The 26,952-nt window shown below is 40.2% G+C and overlaps 1 protein-coding gene across 2 annotated transcripts in view; it reads left to right on the forward strand.

Moving 5' to 3' along the window:
- FRMD4B (FERM domain containing 4B) overlaps positions 1-26,952 on the forward strand; it is a 232,287-nt gene that overhangs the window by 201,499 nt on the left and 3,836 nt on the right. For both annotated transcript variants that reach the window (XM_056108020.1, XM_056108021.1), the window contains exons 12-22: positions 3,144-3,220; positions 4,998-5,136; positions 6,613-6,754; positions 7,725-7,858; positions 7,960-8,079; positions 10,465-10,693; positions 12,847-12,903; positions 14,770-14,917; positions 17,966-18,085; positions 18,970-19,781; positions 23,844-23,973. In XM_056108020.1, the coding sequence (XP_055963995.1) occupies positions 3,144-3,220; positions 4,998-5,136; positions 6,613-6,754; positions 7,725-7,858; positions 7,960-8,079; positions 10,465-10,693; positions 12,847-12,903; positions 14,770-14,917; positions 17,966-18,085; positions 18,970-19,781; positions 23,844-23,973 (2,108 nt within the window). The remainder of the gene's footprint in view (positions 1-3,143; positions 3,221-4,997; positions 5,137-6,612; positions 6,755-7,724; positions 7,859-7,959; positions 8,080-10,464; positions 10,694-12,846; positions 12,904-14,769; positions 14,918-17,965; positions 18,086-18,969; positions 19,782-23,843; positions 23,974-26,952) is intronic.

Genomic DNA, 26,952 nt, shown 5'->3' on the forward strand with positions numbered 1-26,952 from the left:
AATAGCATCAGGTGTGATCTCAAAGCAAAAAAGAAAAAAACAACAACAATCAAAGAGAAGCTAGCTAATTTCCAACTATCAACTAACTCAAGTGCCACTACATGTATTTTCCTATCAACTTCAATCATTGATTAAAAATCAAAATGAGGAGCTGGAGTGATAGCACAGAGGGTACGGCATTTGCCTTGCACGCGGCCAACCGGGGTTCGATTCCCAGCATCCTATATGGTCCTCCAAGCACCTCCAAGGGTGATTCCTGCGTGCAGAGCCAGGAGTAGCCCCTCAGCATCGCTGGGTGTGACCCAAAAAGCAAAAAAAAAAAAATCAAAACGATATGAAGCATCGAATATATAGGCTGCTCAATTTTTAGGAGGTAGAAACCTCACTCTTGCATAAAATAGACCTACCTATATTTTATATAAACTATCAATCTAGATAACAGGAATACCAAGAGTATGACAGCATTTGCATAATCACTTCAATTAATAACTACAAATATTTTACATATTTATGTCACTTTATTTTTATTAATAGAGGAAATAAAACATTACGGCAAATGTTAATTTCACTACCACTTAACCCTCACACATTCTCTATTACCTGGCAACCACAAATTAAGTATATGTAATTCTAATCCACTTTTATATCATATGAAATATGCTATCTCATATACCAATACTATATGAAACCCAAGCACGAAAGTTTATAAGTCTACAACTGGACCTCGTGGTGTTTCACTAATTTAAAAAAAAAAAAAACTCCAGCAGTAACCTTTGCAAATCCATTTCAGATTCTCTGAAGAAACTAAAGCCCTTCTCTTTGCAAACAGGGTTTTGTCTTGCCTGCGGGAGTATGTTTTCTCTGAATGCAGAGACATGCAGGATGGAGGCAAACGGGCTAGTATTTCACCTTTGTAAGTGATAAGAGCGGGAGGTGGTAGCTTTCGGAGATCATGTTTCAAGTCCGGCCCTGGTTTTTATGTGTGTGGGAATGGACGCAAAGGAAAACACAGCTGAGCCGCATTGCGGCTCTTCCTGTCGAACCTGTTCACGTCCAGGGTGAGTAAATCCGGGGAGAAACGTCTCCCTCCACAGCCCGCGGTGAAGTTGGAGCCTGGATTCACAGCAGCTTCACGGCCCGGGAGCAGCTGAGTCTACACTGCACCACGTTTTAAGTGTCTGTCTGCTGGGAAAATCTGCCAGTGAGGCCTCTGCTCTGCGCTGGCTTCTCGGAGGAAGGAGTGGGAACGGGGAGGTGTCAGCGGGTAGAGCTGCTGATGTCAGGAGCGTGTCAGCCGTGGGAGGTTTGGTTTGTGAAACTGAGTTACACCTAAGTATCTTATGAAACTCAGTTCAGAGCTCACCGGAGCCGCGGTCGGAGGGGAGTGGAAAGAACCGTGGGGCTTTCCCTCCTAGTTCTCTCCCAGTTTTGGAAACTGGGTTAAAAGGAATGAAAGTTTCAAGCCTATGGACTTTTTAGGAAACAGGTATGTAGCTTTAAGCCTTCACTAATTAATTTCTCAGTCAACCTGGGCTAGTGTGATAGTTGCTGGTGACCATTTGGACTGTGTTTGGAGCACGAAGGGCTTTGCTGTTAATATACAGATTTATTTGGCTTTGTTTGGGATTGGCGTCCAGTTAGAAAAGTTTGGTCTCCTAGCTGTTTCTGCACAGGGCGTTTAAGCTCAGACTGTTGCTTTACATGAGGTTTACCTGTAAACCTGAAAAGTTCAAAGTCTTGGTTCCTGTACTTCAGAAAATGATAGTTATTATTGAGACAATTACAGTGCTCTTTTAAGATTCCTTGAATGTAATTTTAAAATCAAGCCAAGGTCTAATGGGATGATGTTATTTCTCCAGTGGAAAAAAATGGGGATAGAGAAGACAAATTAGACAGTGAAGTTGAATTGTTAAGCTAAGGATCAGGCTAGTATCGGGTGGAAAATAGGAGGTGGGGAACTACCTCAGAAAATCAAGCAAGGCACAGAACTGTGTGAATGAACTGCTTTTTTCAGATATTATTTGGTATTCCAATGCACTCTGCTTGCAAAATGTTTCTCCCCAAAGTGAGTGCAGCAGAAGAATGTCAGAACTTGGGGATATAGAAGTTGGGGTTTGTTCACTGGAAGGAGAGACGCTAGGCAAGACACCAAGAGGGCAACCCCCAGCCCACATGTTACCTTTCCCCCAGTTCTGGTGCTAGTTTTCTGTTGCATTTAAGGAAACTCCTGTTAATTGTGTAGGAGGAAATCAGTATCTCGCAGAGTTACCCCTCTGTGAGGATTTGTTTTACTTTCACTTTGTGATCTTCAGAAATTAACCCGTGGGCTTATTGAAACACCCCCTTGATTATCTTTCCATTTAAATACAAAGACAACAGCTTTGATCAGAAGGCGCATACTTACAGGAATCCATTAAAGCTTTCTGGGAACTTTTATTTTGTTGAATCAGAGGGAAAATGGTGTGCATGTTTCCCACAGTTGCCTGGTTTTTATTATTCACGGAAAATGTATAGGTGAGCTGAATATTAGTGTCAGTAGTAGGAATAAAATGATTTGCGACTGTAGTGGGACTTTAAGAAACAACTGCAGTGAGTATTTATGCTTAATCTTAGTATACCTTCCTGGTTATTGCATGATTAAACTGCTTTCTAGATGTAGCGCAAATTAATATTGAGTAAAGCTATGTGGGGGCCCAGCCAGGAAGCGGGGCCACACCTGGTAGCTCAGGGGCTACTCCCCACTCTGGCTTCTGGCTCACTCATGGTGGTGCTCAGTGGACCCTGCAGTACCAGGGATCAAGCCTAAGCCTCCTGCACCCAAAGCATGCGCTCAGCCCGTGGAGCTCTCTCCTCAGCCCTTCTGTTGTGTTGGTTTCTTTTCAAGGAGGGTTGGACACACCTGAGGTGCTCCGGTGCTATTCCCAGCCCTGTAGAGATAGCTCCCAGTGCTCAGGGAACCAACGGCAAAGCGCCTGGATCCTTGCAGTATCTCTCTGACTCTCTGTTGTTGTTTTTCATTTTAATTAAAGCCAAATTGCATTATGACACTGTATCATTTCAGGTGTGCATTGTGACCAAAAACCAACACCTACATAAGCTACTTTAAGTTCCCCACTAAAAGTTCTCTTTTCTTCATTTCTTAGTTATTCCAATGGAAACAGCTGGAGAACTTGTATTTTCGTGAGAAAAAGTTTGCTGTTGAAGTTCACGATCCACGGAGGTGAGAATCACAGCCTTTCTTGGTGGAGCCTGGGTTCCTGTTTCAGTAAGGCGACTATGAGCATTTATGTGAATTTTTGGGGTGTGGATATATGTATTCTTTTCTCTTGAATATATACTTGGCTGGACCCGCTGATACTTATATTTAGTTGCCTTTTAGTAAACCTGCCAGATGGTTTTCCAGAGTGGCTATACCATTTTACATTTCCACCAGTGTTTGTAGTTCTAGTTCCTATATCTCTTTAGCTACTGGTTAATTTTAGATGTGTCTGTGTGCAAGTGCATGCATGTGTGTGCGCGTGTGTGTGTGTGTGTGTGTGCGCGCGCGCCTGTGTTACTAGCCATCATAGTAGTAAAATGGTAGCTCATTCTGGTTTTGAGCTGCACTTCTCTCATGATTATGAGCTTTTAATGTGTTATTGGCCATCCGCTGGCTCACTTCGAGTAATACCTACTTCTCAGCTCTCTTGCATTCCTTTTGAAATGTGTTACTAGTTGCTTTTTTAAAAAGTAGCTGCTAAATTATCAACATGAATTAGTTAGGATTGTAGATTCTCCGAGCTCTTTGGAGGTCTTGCTTTATCAGTCCTCAGTGATTGGTTTTCAGATGCATTTATAGATGTTGGAGATCAGAGTAGTGACTTGAAGATGACCCCAAGAGATGAGCCAAATTCCTGGACAAATGTTTGTATCCTTCTCTTCACACATAAGGTTCTCCCCACTCCAGTTCTTTTCCCTCTTGTTCTTTCCTCCTCAGGTGGCTTCACTTTTTATTTATTTTCTTTGTATTTTTTTATTTTTAGAACATAACTGACATCTAGAATTATATGTTTAAGGTATACAGCATAATGCTGTACTTATATAGCACTGTCCTCCCGTTGTTCATCGATTTGCTCGAGTGGGCCCAGTAACGTCTCCATTTTGAGACTTGTTACTGTGCTTTACATATATATTATAAAATAGTTCCACAAATTCAATTAACATCTTTCACCTTATATGGGTAAGGAACAAAAAAGATAACATTTCCTTGTGATGAGAAGTTTTAAGATCTACTTTATGTACATAAGGGTTAACAGTAGTCATCTTATCATATGGAGATTCCACAGTACATATTTATTGGAAGGTTGTATCTTTTGACCACCTTTATTCAACTCTTCTACCCCCTTCGTTGCTTTGTTTTTAAAATATAACTACTGTGACAGTGGTAGGACAAATGTTTCTCCCAGATGAAATTCTGGGTTTTGTCCCAGCTTCCCCCCCCCCAAATATAATGTATGATGTTTATTTTCTATCCCTTGTGATGTTCAGACATCATTATCATTTTTAACTAAATATTTTTATTTTTTTTTATTGCTTTTTGGATCACACCCTGCGATGCACAGGGGTCACTCCTGGCTCTGCAGTCAGGAATTACCCCTGGTGGTGCTCAGGGGACCATATGTGATGCTGGGAATCGAACCCTGGTCAGCCTCATGCAAGGCAAACACCCTGCTCACTGTGCTATTGCTTCAGCCCCTCATTTTTAACTAAATGTTTTTAGTACAGCCTCCTAATTGACTAATTCTTCTCTGCGTTTCACTGTGTATTTGCGTTTTCACATGCTCATTTTACAGAAGGTATAATTTTTTGCCAAGGTATAATTGGTTCTGTCATAAAAGAAACCTCTGATGGGGGAAGGTTACTGAGAATATGCTTTTTTGTAATGTCACTTACAGGGGACAATTTGTGTTGTAGAGAGACAGAGTTGAATAATTTGAAAGCACTTCTTAATCTTTCAGGATTTCAGTATCAAGAAGAACCTTTGGACAAAGTGGGCTCTTTGTGCAAACGTGGTATGCGAACTCTTCTCTCATCAAGTCCATCTGGGTAATGGCAATTAGTCAGCATCAGTTTTACTTGGACCGGAAACAAAGCAAAGTAAGTAGCTAGAAGCATTTCTGTAGGGAAAAAATCCTGACTCATTTAATTTCTGTTCAAAGATAGCTTTCTTGAAAAAGATACATATGGATTTCTATCTTTTGAACCTTGTTTCCAAATGTTTTCAACTTTTCCTAAATGGGTATTATTTAACCAGATTTTAATGTAAGATTTACCCATTTTAGTTGGCTTGCATACCTGTGTACTGTGGTGACATGTTAGAGAAGTTGCCCATTTAACCAATTTCTTAGCTGTATTTGTTGTTGATTGTAGACCATGCACACTTGATTGCAGTGTGTGCACATATGCTTACCAGGGTTGCTGCAGTCTTGTTGGGGTTCTTGCACTAGGTTGCAGTGCTCACACTTGTACGACAGGATGGCATGGGGGACAGTCGGTTGCAGAGCACTGCACGCTTTATGCTGTGTGTAACTTGGGCCACACAGTTGGTTGTGGGGTGCCGAATCACATAACTCTTTGGTAACAATGGGGATACCATCTGGCAGTGCTGCCAGGATCACTCAATGCCCACGGGATAGTATTGGGAATTGAACTCACAGCTTCATGATTGCAAGGCAGGTGCTTTGACACCAAGCCTCTCCTGGCTCCCTGTAGCCCTGTTCTCTCCTTTTTCATCGATCTGCTGGAGCAGGTATCAGTAATGTCTCCATTGTGAGATTTGTTGTTACTGTTTTTGGCGTATCGAATACGCCACGGGGAGCTTGCCAGGCTCTGCCGTGCGGGCGGGATAGACTCAGTGGCTTGCTGGGCTCTCCGAGAGAGACGAAGGAATCCCTACGTTAGTAAATGTTTTTTATGTTTTGTTTTGATTTTGTTTGGGGGAGCAGTGCTTAGCAGTTCTGCTCAGCTTGATGTTCAGGGGTCACTCGTGCTGGAGCTCTGGGGATCAGACCTCAGCCTTCTGCATGCAGAGCGTGCTCTCCAGACCACGGAACTGTCTCGCTGGCCCCACACTAGTAGCAGCTTAAAGTTTAGGACTAAACTATAAAATGAGATGGAATATTACAAAAGTAAAACATTTTAACTTCAAAAATCAAGTTTTGTGCATTTTTTTCTTCTGGAGTGTCACTTCAATATATAAAGATTCTAAGTTGTCCTTGCTGCTATGTTTATTTTATAGTACCACTGTAGCACTGTCCTCCGGTTGTTCATTGATTTGCTCAAGTGGGCACCAGTAACGTCTCCATTGTGAGACTTGTTGTTACTGTTTTTGGCATATCGAATACGCCACGGGGAGCTTGCCAGGCTCTGCTCTGTGGGCAGTATACTCTTGGTAGCTTGCCAGGCTTTCCAAGAGGGATGGAAAATTGAACTGGGGTCGGCCGCGTTCAAGGCAAACGCCCTACCTGCTGTGCTATCGCTTAAGCCCTTATTTCATAGTAACCCCATCATTTTATTGATTCAGTGTAGACTTAGATGCATTTAATTCCATTTCATTGTTTGTGTGCCTTTTAGGCAAAAATTCCTTCAGCCCGGAGTTTAGACGATATCGCGATGGATTTGACAGAGACGGGAACACCAAGGGTCTCTAAACTGGTCTCGCTGGAGGCAAAAAGTCAGTTCATCATGGCTAGCAATGGCAGTTTAATCTCCTCAGGTAACATTCTGGGGTTAGTCAGAGGGCAAGCAGTCTTTATTTTATTTCACCTTCATTTTTATTTTTTGGTCCTGACTTTTACATGCACCTTTTAATTTATTCTTTGGGGACTATATAAGCCTATCAAACCTGCAGCATGTGGCAGTTTTGAACGTTTTGAAACTAATTTTTGTATGTTTGAGAGTCTTAGGGACTGCTTCCGGCCTCTGGACTGCAGCTGGAAGGGTTGCTTGTGGCAGTGGTACTCGGGGAACTCTGGTACTGGGGCTGGAACCCAGGCCTCCAGAAGGCACTTGGCCAGCTATCTTCTTACCCTTTTAAATCATTTTTAAAAAGAATATACAGGAAGCTAAATTATTAACAGGTTGAATAAGTAACATTACAAACAAAGATAGTAAGTGTATCTAAAGGGTTATTTTCTCCATTTGATGTAAAAGCCAACATGACTCTAAGTTGCAGTGTCCCTTTGGCTGCTTCAAATGTGATTGCTACCACCAAGCACTTCTGCTAGAAATTCTGGAATCTCTTACCACTCAGTGTTTGTAACATCCCTCTAAAGATTTTCTCTAGCACTAATCCCCATTGTCATCTTGTGAAACCAAAGTACAGAGCATATCTTTTTGCTTGCTTGCTTTCTAAAAGAACTTTCTAAATGATTATCTCAAGAACATCTTTCCTTCTCTCCTGCTCGAAAAATGAAAAATTTTTCCCTGGGTGTGTCTTTTATCATTGCTTCTAAAAAGACTGAGCCAGAAGGCCAAAAGGCACATTTTATTACCAGGCTCTGTGAGATGCCGAGAAGCATGAGAAAATGTTCTCCAGTTTCCTTTTATTATGTTCAGAAACAAGGAGAAAAGAAATAAACTATTATTTAATAGCAGTTTGGGCTTTCAAATCCTTTGTCCTCTTTAAAAGGAAGGAAATGTGCCTTGTAGAAACCTTCCTTGCTCCCCTCCCCCCATCCTCCCAGGTTCTCAGGACTCAGAAATTAGTGACGAGCAAAAGAGAGAGAAAATCCTGGAACTCAAGAAGAAGGAAAAACTGTTGCAAGAAAAACTCCTGAAAAAAGTTGAGGAACTGAAGAAGATCTGTTTGCGAGAGGCTGTGAGTGTCTTCCTGTTCAGGGTGGGGCACGTCCTTCAAGTTGGTTTTGACAGCTTTGGTCAGTGTCATTTATCCCCTTTGTACTCTGTCATGTTTTACAGGAGCTCACGGGCAAAATCCCGGAGGAGTATCCGCTGAACATAGGTGAGAAACCTCCTCAGGTCAGACGGCGTGTGGGAACCACGTTCAAGTTAGATGACAACTTGCTGCCGTGTGAAGAGGTATAAACACCATCTCTGAGCACTTCTATTAATGAGACAGGAAAGCTGTCCGCTGAATGTGGTCAGCTTGTTTGTTCCTTTGGTTATTTTGACTTGCTACTGTGTATTTTATCTCACCAATTGAAAGAGATCTTGTAGACCAGGGCTGCTTAAACTTTTTCCACTTGCAGTCTGTTTTTGGAACCCAGAATTTTTACATGAGCTATTTTTAATGTAGGTATATAAAATAGGTATACCAATGAAACACTGAAAACAAATTATAAAGGCATTTATTTTCAAACAATTTATTTTTAAGTTGTACAGCCCATATGCAGTTGCAACTCACAGTTTAAGGACTAGGGTATAGACCAAATGGAATTCTTTCTGTCATGCACAATTTAAAAATTATTTGCTGGGACTGGAGTGATAGTACAGAGAGTAGGGTGTTTGCCTTGCATGCGGCCAACCCGGGTTTGATTCCCAGCATCCCATATGGTCCCCTGAGCACCGCCAGGAATAATTCCTGAGTGCAGAGCCAGGAGTATCCCCTGTGCATTGCCAGGTGTGACCCAAAAATAAATAAATAAAATAAAAAATGAAAATTATTTGCTTCTCACTACTATACTTGACCAGACACGTTCAGCAAATCTCAAATGTTTACAAACTGAAGACCATTACCATAAGAATTAAGAACCCCAACATTAACGGGAAAAGATCTAGTAGCCTTCTTCAGCTTGGATGGAACGGAGGGTGTCATGCAAGGTAAAATGAGTAAGAAGGCAAAAGATTCCGGAGAGTTTTTGCTCACCTGTGAAGTATAAAAGAAACAAAGCAAGAGATCAGACATTCCCCAGTGGAAACAAATCCTGAGATAAGACTAATCTGAGGGGCCAGAAAGATGGTACAACAGGGTAGGACACTTACCTTGTACATAGTCCACCCATATCCAATCCCTGGCACCATAAGTGCTCCCCTGAACACTGCCAGGAGTGATCTTAGAGCATAGAATCAAGAGTAAGCCCTGCGCACAGCTAGGTGTGACCCAAAAAAGTTAAAAAAAAAAAGATGAAGAGGAAGAACTGTGGTCTGAGGGTAGAAAAGGGGCAGGGGAGGGACATTGGGACAGTGGTGGGAGGTCACTGACACTGTGGTGGAAAGTTTGGTGGAGGTTGCAAGTCTCATTTCAAGTATGAAACAATTATATGGAAAGTTTGTAAACCACATTACATCAATAAAAATAGCCAGAACCCAAAAAAGGAAGGAAGGAAGGAAGGAAGGAAGGAAGGAAGGAAGGAAGGAAGGAAGGAAGGAAGGAAGGAAAACTCCATCATTCTCTTGATTTCTAAATAGCCAGTGGCCAGGTACAGGGTAGCACAGATGCTACAGGAACAAACCTTGGATGCTGCTGGCCCTAGTTAGTTTCTAACAGAGCAATATGGTCCACTGAGTACTGCCAGGGCTCACTCCTAAGCACAGAACCAGAGGCAGGCCCCTACAAGTGTAGTCTTAACCCCAATCTCTACGCGCATGCGCGTGCTTACACACACACACACACACACACACACACACACACACACACAAAACTAAACTAAATAACCTTTAGCAGATAGCTTGCCCTTTCATTTTTTTAGGCATGAATTACTTCATCTATGAAATGGGGGCAATAATTGTACTTTCCCTAAGAAAGGAAATCAGTAAACAATGAAATAATATATGTACAGCATAAGGTATAGTAAGCTTTAAAAAATTACTAGGCAACGCAGCATGTACTTTCTCATTTGCATGTATCAGTCTGATTTTGCCTATATTCTTGTAGAAATTTAGCCTTCTTGGCATTAGAAATTAATAAGCTCCCATGAATAACAGAAGGACCTTTGATGTTTCTTGAGTGCTCACTATATACCCATCTATGAACTAAGCAATGCAGCTATATTCTCTCCTGTAATCTTTACCATACCTTTAGAGGTAGATTTTATCTCATTTTTACAAATGAAAAAATTTGTTAAGAAAAATTAAGCAATATCTTCAGTCATGAACTTGAGAATCATCAGAAAGAAGAATCACACCCAAATATATCTTTCTCTAAAACTCTTCTATGACTAGAAGAGTCTACAGCTATGAATCAGGACTTAAGGATCCCTTCTTGAAAATATATGAAGTTCACCCAGTCAACTGAATAAATGAAAGGTCGTTTCCTTTTCTCAAAAGGAAAGAGGTTTGGACTCTGAGTAGTTAAGTGGAAGAGGGACATTTTGTCTCCTCCAAAATTGTGACTTTCTAAGCTGTGCTTTTTTGGAAGTGGTTTTTTTGTAAGGAAAATGCAGAAGAAATTTTATTTATCTAGTGCATGTGAGAGTGACTACATGTGGCCATAAAAAGAAATGAGTATCATTGTTATAATTGCAGGATCCTGCTTTGCAAGAACTGGAGAGCAATTTCCTAATACATCAAAAGCTGGTTGAAGCTGCAAAAAAACTCGCCAATGAGCCAGACCTTTGTAAAACTGTGAGGAAAAAAAGGAAGCAAGATTACACAGATGCAGTGAAAAAGCTCCAGGAGATTGAAAACGCAATAAATGAGTATAGAATTAGATGCGGAAAGAAACCCAACCAGAAAGGAACAGTTATTTTACCAGGTCAGTAATCATATAGCCAATAGTGAAATTGTCAATTCTCTTGATGGTGTTGAAACTTCCAAATCAGTTATTTAATTTATGATCAAAGATATAAATAATAAGAGTAAAGACAAATGTCTTGATGTAAAAAATTTGTTTTGGATTTTAGGCTTATAAATATCAGTGACAGCCAAGCACAGTCTTACTTGGTTGTTACCAAAATTTTCACTATTTCAGTGCCATACTCTTTGACATTCAGAATAAAAAATGTTTTTTTTAAAAATTTTTATTTATCTAGAATTTTAGGTCACACCCAGCAGCACTCAGGACTCTGCTGTCAGGGATCACTCCTGGTGGGCTTGGGGGACCATATAAGGGTGCTGAGAATCAAGCCCAGGGCATCAGGTGCAAGTGTCCTAACCACTGTGCTATTTCTCTGACTCCTGATTCATATTGATTTATCCTAAAAACAGATGTAGTTCCTAATAACACAGTTTCATCTTTAACCGACCTGATATCATTTCAAATAGTATAACTGATTATACAATATTAAGAAAACTGGACTCTACTCAATAGTTTATCAAATATTTTTAATGCAGTAGCTCATACATTTTTTAAACAACTGAACTGACCTATTTTCTATTTTTTTTTTTAATTAGTGAAACACCATGAGGTACAGTTGTAGATTTACAAATTTTTGTGCTTGGATTTCGGTCATACCATGATCAAATACCCATCCCTCCACCAGTGCCCATTTTCCACCACCAGGATAATATCCCTCCCCCCCATCCCCCCATCCCCCCCTGCCACTGTGGCAGGGCATTCCCTTTTGTTCTCTCTCTCCTTTTGGGTGTTGTGATCCGCAAAAGAGGCATTGAGTGGCAAACATGTTCAGTCCAGTCTACTTTCAACCTGCATCTCCCCTCCTGGGAGGATTCTCCAAACACCCTCCATTTGATGCTCCCTTCTCTATCTGAACTGTCCCTAGAATACCCGGCTGGCCTCTAAGCTATGGAGTAATCCTCCTGGTGTTGATCTCAGCTAACTGACCTATTTTCTAAGCAGTATATAGGTACTAAGAAAATAACTCTAACAATCACTGTTATCTATGAAGAATATTTAAAGATATTTGGCAATTGTTCATGATACATTAAATCTGAAAAGGCATAACACAAAGTTGTAGTCACAACATTGTCTCAATATTGCTGTACACTAAAACTGGCTAGAAAATAGTTCTTTCTAATATTTTTCTATTCTTTCAAAAAAGAAGGAAAACTACGAGAACTTCATTTAGGGGGACCAGAGGAAGAACGTAGAAGTTAAGGCAGTTGTCTTGCTTGCAACTGACTTCGGTTCAATCCATTATACAATCCATTATACAATATATGATCCCTTAAGCACTGCCAAGAACGACCCCTACCACAGACAGAACCAGGAGTAAACCCTGAGCACCACTGAGTGTATCCCCAAAACAAAAATATGTGGTGTTTATATTTAATGACACAATTTTTAGTCTTGATCATTGGTTGGAAAAAATGATTATATTCATTCTATTTCTTGGATTCCAAGAATATTTTTTCAAATTTAAATTTCTATGAAGGCCAGTGATGTCTCTCAGCGGTAGAGAACTATTTTTTTGCATCTGTGAGCCCTGAGTTCAACTCATGACACTGCTAAAGAAAAAAATCTAAGCATGAATGGCATGAATTTTCTTTTCAATTTGTTGGTTTTAAGTACACAGTGTATATAGCAAAGTTTTCATACAAAAAAGAAGCTAGATTGAAAACTAATAAAGAACCAGGACTCTCATGAAATTTGTTCTATTTTGGGGGGCAGGGGGACACACCTATCAGTGCTCAGGGTTACTCCTGGCTCTGTGCTCAGGGATCACTTTGGCAGTGCTCAGGGAACCCTAATGAGGTGCCAGGGATTGAGCCAAGGTCAGCCACAGCAGACTCCTTACCCACTGTGCTATCTTACTGACCCCAGAATCTGTTCTTTATGTGTAAGATGTTTATATCTTCACTAGCAAATTAATTCATTAGAACAGTGAGTTTAAAGCACATTCATCACATTTATCTGAATAAGCATAAGATATTCCACTGAGAATTGCTTTATTAATTTTAGGTATATAAAGGCACAGTTATGTTAATAGCAATTGTTTTTGTTCACAGAAGATATTATCCCATCAGAGAACAGCTCCCTGTCTGACACTACCACCTATGATGATTGTAAGTATCTTTCCCATTCTTTATTTAGAATATTATATATTTTAAAATATTAAGATAACTTTTTGGCAGTGCCAGTGCCAGAACCCAGGTCTTCCACTTGCAAGGTATGCACTCTGCCACATCTCAAGCCCCTCAGATAACTTTCAGTTATGTAAAGCCTAGGTGTTTGCTTTTTTAAGAAAAGTAGAGTCTGGGATTGGAGCGATAGCACAGCAGGTAGGTCATTTGCCTTGCATGCAGCCAACCCAAGTTTGATCCTTAGCATCCCATATGGTCCCCTGAGCACTGCCAGGTGTGCACCCCACCCCCTCTACCCCTAAAAAGTAGAGTCAACTTACATTTATATGGAATGCTAGGAAAAGATTACAAATAGCACAGGTCAACTCAGCATTGCTGTACCAATAAAAACTACATGATTTCAGGGAATCGGGATACCATCAGATGAGTAAGTATGCTTCTCAATGACAATTTATCAGACACTGAGTCAGGACAAATAATAAGGAGATAAGGCACTTGCCCTGGATGTGTCTTACACTGTTCCATGTCTGACACCATATATGGTACCCTGAGCATGCCAGGAGTGATCCCTGAGCACATAGTCAGGAGTAAACCTTAAGTAGCACAGGTTGTGATCTAATTCCCCAGAAGTCTCTGCAGGATTTTTTTTGAAATAATTATTACTTCACAGAGAGTTGCATAAATAAATAGATTATTTTCCCGGCTTTCCCCATGGTGGCTTCTTATAAAGCTGGAGTTCAGTATTAAAAAAAACAAAACAGAAATGATAACATGTGGATTCAGATATTATTGGGTGTTGGACAACTGAGACCTGATTTTCCTGAAGGATAGATAGATAGATAGATAGATAGATAGATAGATAGATAGATAGATAGATAGTTAGAAGTTGGGCTGTTTGTCACTTGTAGCAGTTTCTTAGCAGTAAGCTAGATCTGTTACGATATCTTTTGTTTGTTCAATACATTTCACTATGGAATGGAGTTCCTATCAACGGTAGAGTATTTCTTTGTAACCCGTCGTGTTTAAGCAGTAGATGGGTGATCCATTCAATGTGTTTTCAGAAATTCTGAGAAGCCAAGGCTGAAGGGATAGTGCAACAGGTAGGGTGCTTGACTTGCATATACCTGACCTGGGTTCAATCCCCAGCTTCCCATATGGTCCACTAAGTACCATTAGGAGTAATTCCTGAGTGCAGAGCCAAGAGTAAACCCTGAGCATCAACAAGTGTGACCCCCACCCCCAGAAAAAAGAAAGAAAATCAGAGAAGTCACTAACTTCCATGCTTCATGATTCATGAAATTTCAGCACTTCAGAATTTTTCCTTTGAACTGTCTTTGGTTATTCTTGCCATTCCTCTTTGAAAATAGAAATAGCAGTGAAAGATGTAATAAGTTTAATGACTCAGCATAAAAAAAATTTCATCACTTTCCCTGATGGAATGAGCCTTTGAAAGCCAAAAGGCTTCTAAGGCTTTACTTTCAAGAAATTTAAAAGTAAAGTTAAACAAGAATGGTTCAGATCAACTGAACCTCTTGTTCTTTATACACTGGAATTTTCTTTAATGTAACCCTCGAAAAGCTGTGGTATCATCTCTTTCATCTGAGTAATTTCTTTAATCAGAGCGACAGCTATTGAATTGGCAAAAGTTGAATTATACCCCTCCAGAGCTTTTAGTAACTTTTTCTGGCATGCAAAATGTAAAAATTTTCTAGAATTTTGATACTTCTAAAAACTTAAATCTGATAGAATACTTTGTACACAGAAACCTAATTTCTTTGGCAACATGTTGACAAGTATTTATATAATTGTATGCTGGCTTTATTCATTCCTTTATTCATTGACTTACAGCCAATGATGCCTTCACTCTTGCTGGACAGCGATCAAGTTCAGTGCCTCATTCTCCAAGGATTCTTCCTCCCAAGTCTCTCGGAATTGAGAGGATCCATTTCAGAAAGTCGTCTATCAATGAGCAGTTTGTGGATACCAAGCAGTCCAGGTAAGAAGTCATGTCACCACTAAGGCTGAGACATACTTTCTCCTGAATTGTGGAGAAAAGATCTTTCACCTTTTTTGTATTGTTGTTTGTCGTCTCAAGCAGGGGTTATTTAAACAACAACCTTCACATGCTTTCCTCTAAGAAACCTTTTCTGGATAACTTTTAGCAAGTTATTCCTAACAAGCAATACAAAATAAATTATTTCAGTTCTGCTTTGGGGGCGGGGATTGAGGTTCGGGATGGAAACATTCAGAATATGGTGGTGGGAAGGTGGAATGGTGGTAGGACTTTTGTTCAATTAGTAAATGTAATCAAATATTGTGAGCAACTTTATAAAAATAAAATAAAATTTTTTAAAAAGAAGGTTTTTTAAAAAAAAAATAAAATAAAATCAGGGTAACTAACTCAGTCGTTGCTATTGATTGCAGAGAGAAATGTTAATATTTTTTGTTTGGTTGGGTTTTGGGCCAAATCCAGCAGTACACAGAGGTTCTCCTGACTCTGTGCTCAGGAATTAATCCTGGTGCTGCTTGAGGAACAAGGTAGGATGCCAGAATCGAACTTGGGTCAGCCACATGTAAGGCAAATGCCCTACCTGCTATACTCTATCTTTCCAACCCCAGGAAATGTTTTTAAATAATCATTTAAAAATGATCTCTTCTGTAAGATCTTTGGATAGTAGGATAATACAGCATGCTCATTCATGCTTTGCATGCAGCTGACCACTGTTCAATCCCAGTACCACATCTGATCCCTGAGCACAGAGCCAGAAGCAAGCCCTGAGCACATCTGGATAGCACTGTAGCACTGTCCTCCCATTGTTCATCAGTTTGCTCGAGCGGGCACCAGTAACATCTCCATTGTGAGACTTGTTGTTACTGTTTTTGGCACATTGATTACGCCATGGGGAGTTTGCCAGGCTCTGCTGTGTGGGCAGGATACTCTCAGTAGCTTGCCAGGCTCTCCGAGAGGGACAGAGGAATCAAACCCAGGTCAGCTGTGTGCGAGGCAAATGTGCTACCCGCTGTGCTATCGCTCTAGCCCTGTGCCATCACTCCACCTGGATGTGGCCCAAAAAACAAAAACAAAAAAACTCTCTCCCTTGATTTTTTGGGGGGAAGCTTTGTATTTGGAGTTACTCAGGGGTTATACCCAGCTCTATGCCCCAGCTGCTGGGGATCGAGCCAGGATCATCCATGTGCAAGGCAAGCACCTTAATCTCTGGACTGTCTTTCTGACTACTCCTTGCTTGATTTTAGGATTGCTTTTATTTATATTAAATTATATAGACATTAATTATAGTCTCCAGATTTGGGTATAGATAATGTACAAATATCCACTCCCTAAACCATGCTCTCAGTAAACTAACATTAAATATACCACTCTATCAAACCAAATGAGAGGACTGACTTCTGTTCTTTCAAATAAAAATGGGATTTCAATTCACTGCTTTTTTGTTTGGGGGCCACATCTGACAGTGCTAAGGGGTTTACTCCTGGCTCAGGGATCACTCCTGGTACATCCCAAGGGACAATATGAAGTCTCAGGGATGAACCCAGGTCAGCAGTGGGCAAAGCAAATGCCCTCTCTGCAGTACTATGTCTCTTCGTAGTACTGACCCTTCAGCTCATTGTTCTTTAAACATCTTCCCACCCACCCCTTTGTTTTTTGTTGTTTCTGTGATGATTGGGGGTGCAGTAACTAAAATGACATTGTAGGCAAATCTTTAATAACATGAAACTTCAGAAACAACGTAAGGGTTTCTTTTTAAGGTTTTTAGAAGAGAATGTACAGTAAAATCTCATTTTTCTTGGTTAAGAAGTATTTTTGTATTCTGCTAAAAGTACAAACTTTGTAAAAAGTTTGTAAAGATATATATTTAGGAAAATATCTGAAAGTATTAAGTGTTCGCTGGTTTTAAGTATGGACATTGAATTTTTTCTCTTTTACCTGCTTTTTAACTTTTTTTCAATGAATGTGTGCATTTGTAGTAAATAAAAATGTAATCAAAGTCATGAATTACATTCACATTTTTAGAAATTTACATAAAATTGTGTTCCCATTATGCCAAGAAGTAGACAGGAATTTAAAGGATACATGCTTCTAGTCCAGGGGAAAACAGTACAGTTCTCGGCCATATCTACCATCCCAACCATTTTTGTACATTTCATGAACTAAGAATGGTTGTTATGTTTGTTGACAGTTGTTATGAAACTTAAGAACCATAATAATTTGTGATGTGAAAATTATATAAAAGTTCAATTTCAGTGTCCATAATCAAGCTTTCCTGATATGCAGTCACACTCATTATCTTACAAATTATTCAAATTATTATAAATTATTAATTTGCAAAGCCAAAACTATTTTCTATTAAACATTTTTCCAGAAAAAGGAATTGATGATCACCCCTACTCTAGTTATTTTGAATGTTTTATTCATTGCACTCTTTTGGGGGATGTGGTGGAAAAGTGAAGGCCATCATACTAGGCAGTACTCAGGGCTTACTCTTGGCTTTGTGCTCAGGGATCACTGCTGGCATGGCTTCAGGGATCAGACCAGAGTCAACCAGGTGCAAGGTAGAAAGTCCTATCTGCTGTATCTGCTCTCTGACCCCAGTGTAGTCTTTTTCATTTTTATTATTTTGAGGGTTTTGTTTGTTTGGTTTTGGTTTCAGGGTCATAGTCAGCAGTGCTCAGGGCTTGCTCCTGGCTCCACTTAGGGATCACTCCTGGTGGGGCTCAGGGGACCATATGATGCCGGGGGTCAAGCCTAGATGGGCCACATGCAAAGCAAGCACTCTACTCACTGAGTGTTGTTTTTTCAAAAAATAATAGTATATTTCCTTCACATGTATGACTCAGAGAGTCAAATTACTTGTGCTTCAACTTATCTCAGATGTGCCAGGATATTAAACCACGAATTCCTTCCCAGGTTTCTCCCTATACTCCCTGTTCTTCCATTTCCAGTAAGCTTTGGAGCAACGTATGCTGTTTGCCCCAGCTGTAGGGAATCTCATTATTTCCTGATTACTTGTTTTCACTGTCACAGAGAGATGCTGTCGACACACAGCAGCCCTTACAGAACCCTGGAGAGGAGGCCTCAGGGAGGACGAAGCATGCCTACCACACCAGTTCTTACCCGAAACGCCTACAGCAGCAGCCACTTGGAGTAAGAGCATTTTGTGCCGTTTGTTTCCATTCTGTTGATTTTTTGCTCTCTGGTTTTGTTGTACTTTGTTGTGCTTTTAAATCATTGTCTGGTGACTTCCTGCCACAGTCCTTGACTTTATGGATTTCCTTTCCGACTCATAGTTCCAGCTATGTTGGCCAAGCAAATGTGCTTGCTGTGTTCAGATTTTAGATCTGTTTAATTTTAAACCATCATTATCCCACTCAGACTTTAGAATTCATTAGTCAGCAGTGGGGATGAGGAGAATGACAAGAGCAACAACATTACGAAGCATCAACTGGGGGCTGTGCCATTTCCTGTATTACATCGTATTACTTAGCCCCCACAATAAGTCTGATTGTGGATGTTAGATGTTGTTTTTGTCTTCGTTTTGCAGAGGAGGAAGTGAGATTTTGAGAGGTTAAATATTTTGCCCACGCTCACAGTGCTGGGAAATGGCCTAGTCATGACTCAACCCAGCTGTCTCTACCATCAGAGCCAAGCACTGCCCTCTCCCGCCCCCCATACAGACTGCCTCCACCTTAGACAGTCAAGCCAACGACCACCCTGCGGGAAGCAGGGACCCTCCACAGACACGTTAAGTGTCTGTTTGTTTTCTATGAATTTGGTGCAGGTGATGCCTCATCCACTTACCTCCCCTCTTCTCCAGGGAGAATGTAGAATGCACAGTTGACAGAACCTAGTCCTCCTCTTATTTATTTTTGACCATGGTAATGAACTTACATACGAACCAGTGGATTATGTGAGCAAGAGGGTTCGATGGAGCAATCAGCTTTGGGAAGCTTAAGTCCAAGTAAAGTTCAAATGCTGTCAAGTTGTGTCCTTTGTACTGATTTTGGTTCTATTTCATTCTCTTCCTCTAGGCCTGAATCCTCATCTCAGCACTGCCGCCAGAGAAGTGGGAGCCTGGAGTCCCAGTCCCACCTGCTCTCTGAGATGGACAACGATAAGCCATTTTTCTCCCTGTCTAAATCCCAAAGAAGTAGCAGCACAGAAATCCTGGATGATGGGTCTTCCTACACCAGCCAATCAAGCACCGAGTATTATTGCATGACACCAGTTACTGGGCCTTATTACACCACCCAAACTCTGGACACGCGCGCTCGGGGTCGGAGAAGGTCCAAGAAACAGAACGCTTCGACTTCCAATTCCGGAAGCATGCCCAACCTGGCCCAGAAGGATAGTTTAAGGAATGGTGTCTACTCTAAGAGCCAGGAGCAACCTTCATCCAGTTACTATATTGCTGGTTACACCCCATATGCAGATTATGATCTTTATTACGGTGGTGGCTATGTCTATGAGAATGATACTGAGGGACAATACACTGTCAATCCTTCCTACCGGTCCTCCACCCACTATGGATATGACCGCCAGAGGGACTACAGCAGGTCCTTTCATGAAGATGAGGTTGACCGAGCACCCCATAATCCATACGCAACTCTTCGTCTGCCCAGAAAAGCTGCTGCGAAGTCAGAGCACATCACCAAAAACATCCATAAGGCCTTAGTTGCAGAACACCTACGTGGCTGGTATCAGCGGGCTTCTGGTCAAAAGGATCCGAGTCACAGCCCTCAGACTAGCTTTGACTCAGACAGGGGATCTCAGAGATGTCTGGGGTTTGCTGGGCTGCAAGTACCCTGTTCTCCAAGTAGTCGAGCATCTTCCTACTCTTCAGGTAAGACCATTGGCAAATGCATGATAGATGGATTTCATCACTTCACATCTTCTCCCCCACCCCCCAAGGACCATAGGTTTTGTTGTTGTTGTTTGTTTGTTTTTGTTTTTGTTTTGTTCTGCTTTTTGGGTCACACCCTATCGTTCCAGCCCCAAGGATCATAGTTGTTTTTTTGTTTGTTTGTTTGCTTTTTGGGTCACACCCTGCGATTCTCAGGAGTTACTCCTGGCTTTGCACTCAGGAATCACCCCTGGTGGTGTTCAGGGGACCATATGGGATGCTGGGAATCGAACTCGGGTTGGCTGCGTGCAAGGCAAATGCCCTACCCGCTGTGCTATTGCTCCAGCTCCAGGATCATAGTTTTAACCCTTGAGTTATACCATGGTTTATGTCATGTGAAAACCCAAGAGTGGTAATTCTTGGGAAAAACCACACTAAAAAGTATCATCGTAATAAAATTCTCCCTCCAGCTTTTCAAAGACAATCCTCCATTTCAATTTGACCTTAATCAAACCTTTGAATTTGAAATTAACCTCACAAGTAGGTGTGAGGTTAAAAATCTAACACGCATTTATTGAGTTCTATAAACTTTAAACCCTATATATATTATCTTATATATATATCTTACATTCTATATCTTATCTACCCTATATTTTCTCTTTTCTGGTGCTTCCAATGACAATTGCATCTCTTAAAGCTGTTCAAGTCAGTAAGGTTTGATATACTAAAGGAATATTAAAACCCTATAGGTAAGCAGAAGAAAGTATTCTATATCCTTCCCTGTTCATCACCAGGATTTTGATCATCAAAAGACAATTGTGGGACCAGGGAGAGATCTCAGAGGACTAGCATGCAGACTTTGCATGCTGGAGTCATGAGTTTGGTCCCAACATGGTCCCCCAGGCACCACTAGGTATAACCACCAAGGACTAAACCGTATGTAAAAACCTAAGCACTGCCAGGTGTGGCCCAAACAACAAAAGGGGCAGTTGTTTTAAATAGTCAGAAAACCTTCATAAGATTTCTAGTCATTCTGGTAGAAGGTGACATTTATTAAACATAATTCTACATAATTCGCATGCCTTGGCTACATTTGAAATCATGTATTCCTCTTTATAACTTTCTAAGATTTTCAAAAATAATTTTGGTAGAGATGTTTTCTTCACACATTTATTTTTGACTCCTAACTTTAATAACATTGTGATATTGTTGCTGCATACCCCCAGCTTTGTTAAGTACTTTATGATATGGGGGCATAAGAGAAATGTCTATCTCTGGTTTCATTCATTTGATAGACAAACGGCCATGTCCAACATTCTGAGAAGTATTGAACCAGTTGTTGGTCCCAATGAGCTCCTACTTATGGTAGCAACCAGAGGAGTAGATAAACATTGAGTCATTTTAAAGCTCTAAAAACTGAATGAAGTCTTGAACTGCACTGAAATCAGAGAACATGAGTTTTTTACCCTCCAGGCGTGACATCTTGGTGAGACATAGCATAGGAATTCCCAGGTCATTGGGCAACAGTCCGCACCTTTAAGTTTCGCAAGCTTGTTGACAAGACACATTTCCATGGAGATTTTTATTTGGGTTCATGTTCTCTTTATCTATGCAGGACTTTGGACTTCTGTGTGGGCTTTCCTCTCAATCACCATATCTTCCATATGAAAAATCTTCTGTAGCTCTCTCTTGTTATTTATGGCTCTGTTCTAGAGAACGCCCTCCTCCCCGAGAAACTAGGGTGTTCCTGGACTAAATAATACAAAAAAAGAACCAAACACTGAGGGCTGAGATGTGTTTGGACAGATATGTGGGCACAGGACTGGGTAAGGCCTCCGTAAACACAGAGGCCTAGCGAAGCAGATATTATATAGAAAACTAGACAACCCCAGCCATTGCAAAGATGAGCTCGAAGTCCTTCCTGGAAGGACCCAGACTAAGCCTTGCTAATAACTCCAGAATTTGACCCCACAGACCAAACATCACTTTTTAAGGAATTGGGGGTAGACTCAGTGTTCCCAGAAATCCCTTTTGAAATATTTCTCATTCTTATCTACATTTTATAACAACAGAAATCTATTTCAGCAACCACACACCAGTCCCACGGAGAGAAAAAGTTCCAGTTACTTGTCATAAGTAGTCAGGAGTTTTTCATCCCTCCAGCCACCCCGAGGCTTACTTGGTGACTCATATTTAGTAGTGATGATAGCCAGCATTTACTGGCAACTTACTTTGTGTCACCTGGCACGTTCACACCTTTATATGCATGTGGCAGTTCTATAGAGTGTTGCTATTGTGTTTACTGTTATTGTCCTAATTTTGCAGGTGAGGCAACTCAGAGACTTTAAATGACTCTAACCAAGGCTTGGAGCTCGTAAGTGTAGAGTGGGGATTCTAACCTAGCTCTGACATCTTGATCATCAAGCCTCACAGCCCCTTAGAACCGTAAAACATTTGAGGACTGGAGAGAGAGTACAGCTGATAGGGCATTTGCCTTGCATTCGGCCAACTCAGGTTCTATCCCCGGCATCCCATATGGTCCCTTGAGTACCTCCAGGAGTAATTCCTGAGTGAAAAGCCAGGAATAACCCCTGAGCATAGCCAGGTGTGCCCACCCCCTCCCAAAAAAAGAGTTTAGAAACATTCTCAGAAGTTCCAAGAGTATTGTATCCTTGAGTTAAAGTCTCCTAGCACAAGGATCCCAGATGAGTTTTGAACTGGGATCCTTGTACCATTATGACTGCAAGTGTTTTTAAAGTGTGAGGGAGAAGTAAAGGATGCTGGATTCTGGGAACAGGAAGTGGAGAAAAACTGAAAGGATTCATGAGCAGTGCTGGTGTTTTAGTCCAAACAGTATGGCATTTAGGACAAACCAGGATGGCATTGTAGTCACCTGTGCAGCCTAGTCACGGAACGGGGCTGGTTTTAGAGAGGACAGAGTTCTCAGTGATTTGCTGTCCCTGGCTTAGCTCCCAAATTATGTTCTGATCTTCCAGTTCAGTGCTTAAGTAAAACTAAGTAGCTTCTTCCTGAAATCCTAAATAATCTCTGTCTCTGTCTGTTTGTCTGTCTGTTTCTCTCTCTCTCTCTCTATCTATCTATCTAAAAGAAAAAAATACATGTTTTTTATACGAACACAGTAACAAAAAGTTTCACAATGGAGACGTTACTGGGCCCGCTTGAGCAAATCGATGAACAACGGGAGGACAGTGACAATGACAGTGACAGTTTTTTATCCTGCTAGTGAAACCTTTGGCTAAAGAGTAATTAAAAATTAATTAATTAACTAATTAATTTTAAAACTTTTTAAAAAAGTAATTCCGGAATCTTGTGGGATGGTTTTCTTCCAAGAAAAACCAAGCTGAAAAACTCAAGCTTGTAACTTTGCCTTTGCAACTGAATCCTATGTACCCAGACATCATGATCCAAATGGGAATATTCTCATGATATATGGAATTTTTTGGGGGATTTTTTTGAGTTTTTTTTTTTGGAGGGGGTCACCTTTTGGGTCACACCCAGAGATGCTCAGGGGTTACTCCTGGCTCTAAACTCAGAAGTTACTCTTGGTGGTTCTTGAGGAAACTTATGGGATGCCAGGGACCAAACTGGGGGCGGCTATGTGTAAGGCAAATGTCCTATCTGCTATACTATCACTCCAGCCCCATTTGGGTTATTTTTTGATCATGTCTTTTAATTAAGCTCATTTCCATCAATGATATTATTAAATTAATCATTCCTTATTGAGTGCTTACTCTTTGCAGGCACAGTGCTAATTATTTCCGTACAGTCCTGACTTTCACCCTGATATCATCTCTATGTAGAAAAAAAGATTCATCCTTTACAGATGAAGAAGCCGAGGCTTATAGAAAACAAGCCATTTGCCTGTGGTCAAATAACCAGTAAAATGAGCAAATTGGACTGGGAACTACATTGGCTATAAAAGTTGGATTTTAATCTCTGTACACATCCACAGCTGATGATAATATACGTCTGAATGACACAGATAGTTTTCACTTTGAATATACTCACAAATTGTATCTCTCCTTCCATTTTTCTTTCTAGTGTCTTCTACAAATGCTTCTGGAAACTGGAGGACCCAGCTAACCATAGGCTTATCTGACTATGAGACACCGGCACATTCTTACACCAGCTGTTATGGCAATATCTATAACCCTTTGCCATCTCCAGGCAGGTAAGGAATTAATGCTTGAAAATTCTGGTAGCCCTCCCCTGGCCAAAAGAAGTCAGAAACCGGGCCAGGGAGATAGCCCAGTAGTAGAGCGCCTGCCTGCCGAGTAGGAGTCTAGATTCAGGTTTAAAATCTGGCACCACAAAACCATACGTGCTCACACGCATTCACTCATGTACACACATGCATACATGCACACACATATACATTTATGGATCCCATTTTACTTTATAAATACTAAGTAATATATCTCAAGGGCTGGCAAATAATAACCCAAACCAGCTGCTACCTATTTATTTTATCACAATCAATCACAAATCATCCTGTTATTCATCGATTGCCTCGAGCAGGCCCCAGTAACGACTCCTTCATCCTAGCCCTGAGATTATATTCAAGGATCTTTAGGAGAATGAGACCCATCATTGTTACTGGTATTTGGCATATTGGGTACGCCATGGGGAGTTTGCCAGACTCTGCCATGACCTATTTATTTTAATAAAGATTTATTGGAAAACAGCCATGCTCATTTATTTACATATTATCTGTGACTCTTTTGCCCTGTAAGAGCAAAACTGAGCAAGTTACAAGTAACAGAGACCCTTAACTGACAAAGCCAAAAATATCTGACCCTTTAAAAAATAAGTTTGGTGATTCCTCACCTAGAACATTTAAATTTGACCATGTTCCAAGAGTTCTATAGATTAACTTCCATGTGTGAAAGGTTGTTTCTTTATTGCAGTACTGGGCCGTTAATTTATCCATTAATTATCTATTTATATTACATTATTCCAAGACTCTCCGGAATTTTGCAAGGAAAATATCACTGCTACAGAAAAGACTATTCATACCAATTCTTCTGACATTTGTTGAGCTGGATTTCAAACATTTGCTGCCTTACTGTGTCCAACCCTATGTTCATTAAGAAGTAACAGACACAGCCAGCTGTCTTGTTGATCTCTAAAAGTAGTTCTTGAAAATGTTTAGAGGAACAATTTGTTAGAACGTGATCTCAGAAGTGATTGCATACTCTGAAGTACATTTTCCATTTTTTACATACACAGAGGAGTTGAGTTTGAAGAGATCTTTTTCCCTTCACCTTTACCCAGAATAGAATCTGGACCTATGGTGCCAAGAAGTAGGGCACTTTCGGATTTTCATTTGGAAAATTTAATTTTGCTTTAAGTCAGATGGTTTCAGGCATAGGAACCTTACACAGACAGTGACTTACAAAGGTGTCTGCACAGATGAATTTGAGAAGTTCATTTCTTATTAAAGCATCCAATGTTATAAGCAAACTGGAGATATTCAATGCAAAAGGCTTTTTATTTTTTTTCCCAAGTTCAGTTTGAGTTTTTCTTGGCTTGCAATATTAAGCCAATTGTCTAAACTCAACAAAGGCTGTGCTCAAAATAGAATTTTAATAAAAATAAACCTCAGAGGTTGTCAAATAGCTTGGACTTCTGTCGGTAATCTTGAAAATGAGTTTAAGAGCAAAAATTAAAATGAATTTGACCCACGATTTGAATGGAAGATTTTAAGTTCAATTCTAGTCGTTTTGTACAATACATCTTCAGATACTTTTTATGTTTGTATACTTTCATATTTCTTTCAGGTCTTATGTAAAATATCTAATGCCTAAGACATGGCTAATATGTTTAGCACCACTTTCATTAGACTTGAAAAGTGTTAAGCATTTTTAGGGGAAATCAGTTTTTCACCAGTTCTCCCATCTATTTCAGATAACCAGAAAAAGCTTGCTGGGGAAGCTGAAGACAGAGAAGGCATAGTGTACAGGAAATTAGATACTATTTAAAGCTCCCCATTGTGTGTGTGGGAGTGGGTAACTTGTGTGTGCACACACACATGCTATGAGTTTATGACAGAAAATTTAAAAATAATGGAGGAATAAATAAGTAGAAAATATTCTGGAGATAGTATCCATTAACATTATAGCACATTTCATATTTTTCTATTTCCATTTTAACATCATAATACAGTTTTGGAGTCATAGGAGTGCCTCTCTTCATTTAGTTAAGGTTTTTTAAAAATTATGATATAGTTCAATTTAACATGCCTGTTAGCAAGGAAAGTCATAATTACGATCACCCATAAAGCTTTGGAAAGTTTCTCTAAAGTTGCATGTTATTTCTGATGAAAACTACTTTTAAAATAAGAGAAATTCCAGGTAATAGTAAAGAACTCTAGGGGCCTGCAAGATAGTACAGAAGACAGGGCACTTGCCATTCATGCAGTTGATCCAGGTTCAATCCTTGACATCCCGTATGATTCCCAGAGCATCACCAGGAGTGATCCCTGAATGCAGAGTCAGGAGTAGCTCCTGAGCATCTCCGGGTATGACCCAAAAATCAAAAATACTTTTTTAAAAATGAAAGAATTTTAGGTAACTCACTAAGTTTAAGATTTGAAATGCTTTGCAAAATATCAGTATCTTTTTAAATGAAAAATGAACTACATATTACTTACAGATCATCTCTCCCAAAGTGTCCAGATATTAATGGTCCTGAAAGCTGAAAATTTTTACAAATATTTTTCTCCTGGTATGATCTAGTATAATTGTCAGTAACATCAACTTTCCAAAAACATTAGAAATATTGATGTTTTATGCTACTGTGTATATAATATATTCAAAATTTTGGCTCTACTGCTGTAAACTGTTTTCAAGTAACTTTTTATTTCACCCCCTGTTTTCCACTTCCCTTCCTCTTCTTTATCTAATTCTACTATTACTAGGCAAAACCAAGGGCTTCTGTCCCGGAGAATGGTTGTGTCTCCAGAAATGAGATCAGTTTTTAATTCTCTTTTGCTAAGTGTAGCCAGCTGTAGTAAGTACGGTCCCTTCAACCTGTGTGTTTCTTCTTGCATAGAGGAGTTTTGCTTGCTCTGACTCATGGAGATCTGATTGTTTTTATATTAGGTGAAAATGCGAAGTAATTTATTTCACATTGTATCTATTTTCAAACA

Source organism: Sorex fumeus, unplaced genomic scaffold, assembly GCF_029834395.1.
Source record: "Sorex fumeus unplaced genomic scaffold, SorFum_2.1 ptg000191l, whole genome shotgun sequence".
NCBI lineage: Eukaryota > Metazoa > Chordata > Mammalia > Eulipotyphla > Soricidae > Sorex > Sorex fumeus.